The 9468-nt window shown below is 44.0% G+C and overlaps 1 protein-coding gene across 1 annotated transcript in view; it reads left to right on the top strand.

Annotated features, from left to right (window-relative positions):
• Positions 1-1200: 1200 nt before the first annotated feature.
• ptgis (prostaglandin I2 (prostacyclin) synthase) overlaps positions 1201-9468 on the top strand; it is a 46306-nt gene continuing 38038 nt past the window's right edge. The window contains exon 1 of the mRNA XM_078419351.1: positions 1201-1328. Coding sequence (XP_078275477.1) covers positions 1255-1328 — 74 coding nt within the window. The 5' untranslated portion in view covers positions 1201-1254. The remainder of the gene's footprint in view (positions 1329-9468) is intronic.

The following is a 9468-nucleotide window of genomic DNA, read 5'->3' as shown; positions in this document are numbered from 1 at the left end:
TGCTGCCTGACCTGCTAAGTTACTCCAGCATTTTGTGAATAAATACCTTCGACTTGTACCAGTATCTGCAGTTATTTTCTTACACTCAATGTTCTACATATTTGAACAATATACCTAACCTTTTTATTATCACTGATATTAAGAAACCTAATAATAATGATGATAATAATAATAAAAACAGCTGTTATCTGGCAACAGAGAGCAGTGCTGGGCTACTATCTATCTCTTTGATGACCCTCGGAGTATCCTTGATCGGACTTTGCTGGCTTTACCTTGGACTAGATGTTATTCCCTTACCATTTATCTATACACTGTAACTGGATCGATTGTAATCATGTATTGTCTTTCTGCTGACTGGTTAGTGCGCAACAAAAGCTTTTCACTGTACCTCGGTACACATGACAATAAACTAAACGGTAAAATAACGGTAAAACAATAAAAGGTCATAGTATCAGAATTAAACGGCGCTCTTTTAGAAAGGAGGTGAGGAGGAACTTCTTTAACCAGAGGGTAGTTAATCTGTGGAACTCATTGCCAGTGAGGGCTGTGGAGGTCAAGTCAGTGGATATTTTTAAGGCAGAGATAGACAAATTCTTGATTAGAACGGGTGTCAAGGGTAATGGGGAGAAGGCAGGAAAATGGGATTACGATGCAGAGATCAGCCATGATTGAGTGGCGGAGTGGACTCGAGGGGCCGAATGGCCTAATTCTACTCCTATAACTTGTGAACTTGTGAACTGAATCCTACTTATTATCACTGATACTAAGAAAGCTAATGATAGATCATCCCATTGACATTCAAATGTAATCGTATGCTTGAATCATACATGAAATAGGATTGGGGAAACGTGACTAATAAATAATGATTGATAGAGTCAAACGCCCGTACTTTTTAAATCTTTATTCATTTATGAACTATTATTCCATTTCTGCTGTCGCTTTAAGGAGGTTTTCAAAGATGTTGGCTAAGCTCGGGCTGGGATTTGCAAACAGCTTAAAACGCAACAAGACCACTGTGATGCGAAAAAAAAGGGGTGGGCCCCAAAAATGGATAAGTGCCAACGTTAATGTAGAAATTCAGGATTCCAAATATAAAACGTCTGGTTTGTGTGCTCTACCTCCACTGACAGAAAGTCACGGGACAAGTCGGACCTGTTGCTATCAGAGTTTAGAATTAAAGCACTCAGGCGCAACAAAAACATCTCCATACCGCACGCAGCTAGAGAAGAGCGAAGAACCAAATCCAGGCCAAAGATGCAGTGGTTTGTTCTGCCCTCCATTGCAGCCATTCTACTGATTGTTCTCTATCTTATCCGCAGAAGAAGCAGGTAAGCCAAGCAACTTGAAATGTATGATTTATTTTCCACCTTCGCCGAGAAAGAAGTGAATGTTTACATTTGTGTATTGGAATTTAACCAGAGAGGGTAAACACGATGATGTATTTTGTGTGCTTGTTAAACCCATTTAAGTATTTAAAATTAATGTGAAAGTAAAAGAGGAATGCTACACACTGATATAAAACTGTGTCGTGGAATGAAATGTTAATTCATGATGTGCTGTTGTGTGTTTTTGTGATGCTCAATCTCACAAATTTATGATGTGCAGATGTTCGATATAAGGAGACTTAATATTACAAATAATTTTCAAGAATAACAATCTGAACAATTTGAAGGATACTGATTTTTTCTGATACTCACCTCACAAACTTATGACGTGTAGTGTTGGCTATAAGGAGGCTCAATATTACAAATAACTTTCAAGAATAAGCATCTAAACAATTTGAAGGATACTGATTTTTTCTGATACTCATCTCACAAACTTATGATGTGCAGATGTTGGATATAAGGAGACTCAATATTATAAATAACTTTCAAGAATAAGCCTCTGAACAATTTGAAGGACACTGATTTAGCAAAAAAGCAGTGCTATTCCTGCGTTATAATTCCTCAACTCAATTTGAAAAAAGAATGTTTTGCTTAATATCAACCTGTGTAGTACTTTGAATCAATTGGATCAAACATACTCAATATACAGAAGAAGCTAAACATTTTATCCGCTGTAACTCACGATTATGTTTTGTTTAGGGGAGGTTCTTTGTTATTAATTTCAAATATACTTCTGGTCTTATATTTCTGGCCATTGTTTTATTATAGATTTCCAACTAATGGTGTAAATACCATGAGTTGTGTGAGGTGAAGATGTAGTTTTGTGAGCTGCTGTCTTTTGCATGTGGCATTCTTGTGGCATGTGATATATATTAATATTGGGTATCCATCAAACATAAGGTGTATTTCATTTCATTTAAAAGAAGCTGAGATCATAGCAATGTAACAATATAAGAAGTAAGACACAAAGTGCTGGAGTAACTCAGTGGGTCAGGCAGCATCTCTGGAGAAAAAGGATGGGTGACGTTATGGGTCGGGACACTTCTTCTGACGTGTGGGTCTGAAGAAGGGTACCGACTTGAAACGTCACCCATCCTTAATCTCCAGAGATGTTGCGTGATCTGTTGAGTTACTCCAGCGCTTTGTGTCAATGTTTGATGTAAACCAGCATCTGCAGTTCTTGGCTTCAATAATGTAAGAAGTAAATCTGCCAAAATGCTAGAATTTTCCATTGTGTCATTCGATCCGGTGAAATGAAATCCAAGTCAAATAACTTAAATGATTGCAGGCCGTACCAGTACATCCTCCAGTATGTTCAGGATGTTGTGGGAGATGTGGGAGTCAGGCATCAAATAGCTATAGACAAATACATCAGATCCTGTGGAAAATATCAGGCGGTGAGGAAGAAGAAGGGTCTCGACCCGAAACGTCACCCATTCCTTCCTTCAGAGGTGCTGCCTGTCCCGCTGAGTTACTCCAGAGTTTTGTGTCTATCTAGGTGGTGAGGCGGGAGGGGTTCTGTGGGTGCCATGAAGATTGGAACGAAAAATATTGAGTGGGAAGTTTTAACGTCATAAGGTTATAAGTATGGGTGCTCCTCAACTTACAATGGGGTAACGTTCTGATAAACTCATCGCAAACTGAAATATCGTGCGTCGAAATGCGTTTAATACGCGTGACCACGTGGCCGGAGGCGAGCTGCGGGTCGCTGCCGTTGCCCAGCGTTGGCACCATTGTAAAGTCAAAATGTCGTAATTCGAAGCATCGTAAGCTGAGGAGCACCTGTAATAGCAGCAGAATTGGGCCATTCGGCCCATCAAGTCTACCCCGCCATTCAATCATGGCTGATCTATCTCTCCCTCCTAACCCCATTCTCCTGCCTTCTCCCCATAACCCCTGACACCCACACTAATCAAGAATCTGTCCCTCTCTCCCTTAAAAATATTCACTGACTCGGCCTCCACAGCCTTCTGTGACAAAGATGGCCTTGAGGGAGCCCTGGGACTGAGGCTGTAGATAGATGGGAGGTTGGATTGGTGGGTGGTGAAGCTTGAAAAAGGGTCTGTTGCTACATCTCGAGGTCTGATGTAAGAACTACTATTGCCTAATGTGTCAACAGTAGCAGTAAGTGGTCATGCAGTCAATGAATGTTCTAGCAAGGGATGAGTCTTCTGGATTCCCCTTGTTATCATCATCCGGTCATTTACATCCTTGCATCATCTGAGAAGAATTAAGTCTCAGTCATTGGAAAGGATGTTGAGGTATATAATGTGAAATCAAATTCTTCTCTTGTACACCAGAACAATTCCTAGTTTTCACGTAAGTGAGCCAGTGGCCAAGCGTAATTCAATGATACAATTTTTTCTTTGCTCAGTTCAGTTTATTTGTTGTCACGTGCACTGAGGTACAGTGAAAAGCTTTTGTTGTGTGCTATCCAGTCAGCAGAAAGACAATACATGATTACAAACATGTTCCCAATGTTGGGGGAGTCCAGAACAAGGGGCCACAGTTTAAGAATAAGGGGTAGGCCATTTAGAACTGAGATGAGGAAAAACCTTTTCAGTCAGAGAGTTGCGAATCTGTGGAATTCTCTGCCTCAGAAGGCAGTGGAGGCCAATTCTCTGAGTGCATTCAAGAGAGAGCTGGATAGAGCTCTTAAGGATAGCGGAGTCAGGGGGTATGGGGAGAAGGCAGGAACGGGGTACTGATTGAGAATGATCAGCCATGATCACATTGAATGGCGGTGCTGGCTCGAAGGGTCGAATGGCCTCCTCCTGCACCTATTGTCTATTGTCTATTGTCTACAATCGAGTCGTATACAGTGCACAGATACATGATAAGGGAATAACGTTAAGTGCAAAGTAAATCCAGCAAAGTCCGATCAAGGATAGTCCGAGGGTCACCAAAGAGTTAGATAGTAGCTCAGCACTGCTCTCTGGTTGTGGTAGGATGGTTCAGTTGCCTGATAACAGCTGGGGAAAAAAATGTCCCTGAATCTGGAGGCGTGCGTCATCTCACCTCTGTACCTCTTGGCTGATGGGAGAGGGGAGACGAGGGAGTGGCCAGGGTGCGACTCGTCCTTGATTATGCTGTTAGCCTTGCGGGCCTTTTTGCACACAATCCACAAAGTATTTAATGAACAAGCGAGCAATAAAAACTATACTGCAATTGAATATTTTTATGAACATTAATAACCTGGTGCTGAAACAAAGTGCGTTATTCTGCATTTTTTTAAAAACAACTAGTCCACATTCCCAGGTGAAGTGGATATGACCTGTTTCTCAAGTCAGTTACACAGCTATGTTGAAATGCTCCACAGCTATTTTAAGATCCCCACTTCACCACCATTGCTCTCTCTCCAGGTGCCAACTATAAGAGCGGTGTAGATTGCCTGAGGGAACCTTCTTGTGTCATGTGTGCCTTTGAGCAGAAGAGTCATGTGTATTACTTAATCATTTCGTTCAGTTCAGTCCAGAGTCACGCCATGGAAACAGACTCTTCAGCCGAGTCCGAGCCGACCGTCGATCACCCATTCACGAGTTCTATCCTACACATGAGGGACAGTTTACAGAGGCCAATTAACCTAACATTTCCAACGAAACCGGAGCACCCGGAGGAAACGCACACAATCACAGGGGGAAAGTGTAAACTCCACACAGACAGCACCCGTAGTCAGGATCAGGATAGTGTAAGGCAGCAACTCTACCGCTGCGCCATCGTGCCACCCTAATTTCAAACATAGACTCATATTTGTGTAATTGCTACCATTATCATAACAATGTTTAGGCGATATTATTAAACAGTCATTACTGTGGCTCATTGAGGCCAATTATCATTGATCAATACCTTTTATTTGGCACTGTAGAAACACGGAACTGCAGATGCTGGTTTACAAAAAAAGACACAAAGTGCCGGAGTAACTCAGCAGGTCAGGCAGCATCTCTGGAGAACATGGATAGGTGATGTTTTGGGTCGAGGCCCTTCGTCTTGAGTATGGAGAAGGGACCCGACCCAACACATCACCTTTCCATGTTCTCCAGAGATGCTGCCTGACCTGCTGAGTTACTCCGGCACTTTGTGCCTTCTATATAATGGTAGAGGAGGGCAACTGATTGACTAATTCAGATGTAATGAGGCAAAATTGGCTTCCATCCGCGATATATGTTTCCTTTAATCCATGAGAGGTGAGCGAAATTCTTTAAGTTCCTATTGTGAAGAATGTGAAATAGATTTAGATTTTTTTAGATTTAGAGATACAGCGCGGAAACAGGCCCTTCGGCCCACTGAGTCCGCGCCGCCCAGCGATCCCCGCACACTAACACTATCCTACACACACTAGGGACAATTTTTTATTTTACATTTGCCCAGCCAATTAACCTACATACCTGTACGTCTTTGGAGTGTGGGAGGAAACCGAAGATCTCGGAGAAAACCCACGCAGGTCACGGGGAGAACGTACAAACTCCGTACAGTACAGCGCCCGTAGTCGGGATCGAACCTGAGTCTCCGGCACTGCATTCGCTGTAAAGCAGCAACTCTACCGCTGCGCCACCGTGCCGCACTTAGAAAGAGATAGAAAGTGACAGCAATCAATTGAAAGGGTAGAGATAAAAAGCATTCTGCCTGCAAGATTTCAAATAACTTTAAATACTATAAGATGCTTAAAGGATTCAAAAGATTAACTGAAAGGTCAGAGTGTTCAAGTTATTTAAGGGTGATGCAGTTCACCAGCCATTGTATGCAGGGATCACAAAATGCTGGAGTAACTCAGCGGGTCAGGCAGCATCTCAGGAGAGAAGGAATGGGTGATGTTTTGGGTTGAGTATGCAGGGATGTCTGTAGATTAGATAGTCACTAAACCAATTTTTTCTTCATTTTCAATGCCTTGATCACTACTTTTCCCTTTGTTATTACAGCAGTGAACAGGCAAGTACACATGAAACTTACGTTTAACGTAAGGCATTGAAGCTCAAATTTCCACTTTTCCAGAAAACCTACTTTGAATTTTTCCATTTTAGAAGAATAATTAGCACAAGAACTAGTTTTACTTTTGTATCCTATCACTTGGCATTTCGTGAAGGAGCTAAAAGCATTGGGCGTATTCCATTATATCAACGATAACATAATGTCTTATTATATGCTAGCAATAAAGTTAATGCTGACATGAAAGGCGGCACAGAGGCACGGCGGGTAGTGCAACTACCTCACAGCCACAGAGCCCGGGTTCGATCCGGACCTACAAACCTGTACCTCTTTGGAATGTGGGAGGAAACCGGAGCACCCGGAGGAGACCTCGCGCGGTCGCAAGGAGAACGCGCAAACTCCACACAGACAGCACCCAAAGCCAGGATCGAACCGAGTTGCGAGATGTGTCGGAAGGAACTGCAGATGCTGGTTTAAACCAAAGACGGACACAAAAAGCTGGAGTAACTTAGCGGGACAGGCAGCATCTCTGGAGAGAAGCAATGGGTGACGTTTCGGGTTGAGACCCTTCTTCAGACTGGTTAGGGGTAAGGGAAGCGAGAGATATAGGCGGTGATGTGGAGAGATAAAAAACAATGAATAAAAGATACGCACAAAAGTAACGATGATAAAGGAAAGAGGCCGTTGTTAGCAGTGTCCCTACAAACCCCATACCCTACAGGCGGCTAACAATGGCCTGTTTCCTTTATCATCGTTACCTTTTTACATATCTTTTATTCATTGTTCTTTATCTCTCTATATCATCGTCTATATCTCATAATCATAAACATAATCATAAACATTCTTTATTAGCCAAGTACGTTTTGTAACATACGAGGAATTTCTCGTTTCCCTTATCCCTAACCGGTCTGAAGAAGGGTCTCGACCGGAACCGTCACCCTTCTCTCCGGAGCTGCTGCCTGAGTTACTCCAGCATTTTGTGTCTCTCTTCGAGTTGTGAGGTCGCAGCTCGACCAGCTGTGATTGGTTTCATCGCAGGGCTCTTTGCACCCATGATGGTGAAGGCTCCTGCCAGGTATGGTATTGACTCTAAAATCTTGGCCAAGTTGGGATCGGTGCAGTCCTGATGTGTCTGGTCTAATGTTCACACATGGGTCAGTCCTGAAGGCTGAAATTGGACGCCAATGATATCCAACAGGTCACGTAGTATCTGTGGACAGAGGGCGAGTTGATGGATCAGAATGTATTGAAATTGAACCAATAATTCAGTTGTAGACCACCGGTTAGTTTCGTTTAGAGATAGGGCGTGAAAACAGGCCTTTCGGCCCACCGGGTCTGCGCCGACCAGCGATCCCCGTGCACGAGTACTATCCTACACATTGGGGACAATTTTACAATCTTACCGAAGCCAATTAACCTACAGGTCTGTACGTCTTTGGAATGTGGGAGAAACCGGAGTAGCTGGAAACTCTACCGCTTAGCCATTGAGCCGTCTAGTTAATTAACGTGCATTTTCCAGCTCGTCTTTGCCTTCCGCTGCACTTATATTTTACGATTCATTTTGAACTCATTTGAAGTTTCTCTGAGACTTTGAGATGTTTGAAAACAGTTAAAATGGCCAGGAGGATGTGCCAATGAATAGATGCTCGAGAGACATGGCCAGCAGGGAACATCGTGGAACCCAAATCAATTAAACCCACGCAGTCACACAAAGTATGTATGGCCGTGGGATGTGTCCTGGGGCGCTGGCAAAGTAGCAAGCAGGATATGGCCCTTGCTTAAAGCTGATGACTTTGCATCTACACTGGATCAGAGACCCATGGCGATGAAAATGGTCAGGTTAGCTCGCAACCCGCGACGGTAAGGAAGTCTGAACAACAGATGCTGGCAAATGGGAGAAACAAGGAACCGCAGCTGCTGGTTTACGAAAGAAGACACGGAGTGCTGGAGTAACTCAGTAGGAGCGTGGATAGGCAGCGTTTCAGGCCGGGTCTGAAGAAGGGCGGCTCGGCGGCATGGGGGTAGAGTTGCTGCCTCGCGGCGCCAGAGAACCGGGTTCCATCCTAACCACGGGTGCTGTCTGTACGGAGATTGTACGTTCTCCCCGTGACCGTGTGGGTTTCCTTCGGGCACTCCGGTTTCCTCCCACACAGGACAGGTTTAGAGGGATATGGGCCAAACGCAGGCAGGTGGGACTAGTGTGGATGGGACATGTGGGTCGGTGTGGGCAAGTTGGGCCAAAGGGCCTGTTCCCACACCATGTGACTCTATGACTCTATGACTCTATAACTGAGGCATTCACAACATCGGCAGGTTAACATCACCTATTCTCAAGAGGTTTTGAACGAAAATAATGAGATGAAAATCCAGAGTGCTTCAGCCTAAAATTGAGTGGGAGGTGGGTATTTCCTAGCCAAACCTGTTAAATATCTGAAGATACAGACAAAGTGTTGAAGTAACTCAGCGGATTAGGCAGCTGTTCTACCTGACCAGCTTAGTTACTCCAGCACTTTGTGTCCTCCTTCGGTGTAAACCAACGACTGCAGTTCCTTCCTACATAACTGTTAAATGTCTGGGCGGGAGAAGCAAACGACCGTAGTGGCGGAATGTGGAGCAAATAAAAAACTAACAGAAGAACTCAGAGGGTCAAGCAGCACCTGTGGAGGCAGGGGGATGGGCAATGCTTCAGATCAAATCTCTGCATCAGTGGTGAGGCTGCTTCTCATTCTGCTTCTTGGAACTGTGGACAGGAATGCAGATTTGCTGGCTTTTGGCTTGCTGCTCCAAACATTCCCTCCCCATCTTTTCAATCGCCGCTGTCTTCTTCCCACTTCCCCTGCATTACATCTGAAGAAGGGTTCCAACCCTGAAACGTCACCTGCCCATTTCCACCAGAGAAACTGCACTTTGTGTTCCCTGCAAGATCCCAGCATCAGCACTTCCTTGCGTCTCGATGTTAACGATGTTAAGGATGCTCTGTTCCAACAGAGGTGCTACCTCTTGTACGATATATTAAAGCAAGGGGCTGGTTGCTTTTGTGTACACAAGAGTTTGCAGATGTGGCAACGTGAAAGAATGCACTGCTGCGGGTTTTGCAAAATTACAAAGTCAAACCTCGTTGTGGTTTGCTGGCGATATGCAACACCGCAATTGACATTGA

The sequence above is a fragment of the Rhinoraja longicauda genome, chromosome 22, assembly GCF_053455715.1.
Source record: "Rhinoraja longicauda isolate Sanriku21f chromosome 22, sRhiLon1.1, whole genome shotgun sequence".
In the NCBI taxonomy this organism is placed as follows: Eukaryota; Metazoa; Chordata; class Chondrichthyes; order Rajiformes; family Arhynchobatidae; genus Rhinoraja; species Rhinoraja longicauda.
The sequence above is the reverse complement of the archived record's forward strand: the minus strand, read 5'-3'. Positions and strand labels throughout refer to the sequence as shown.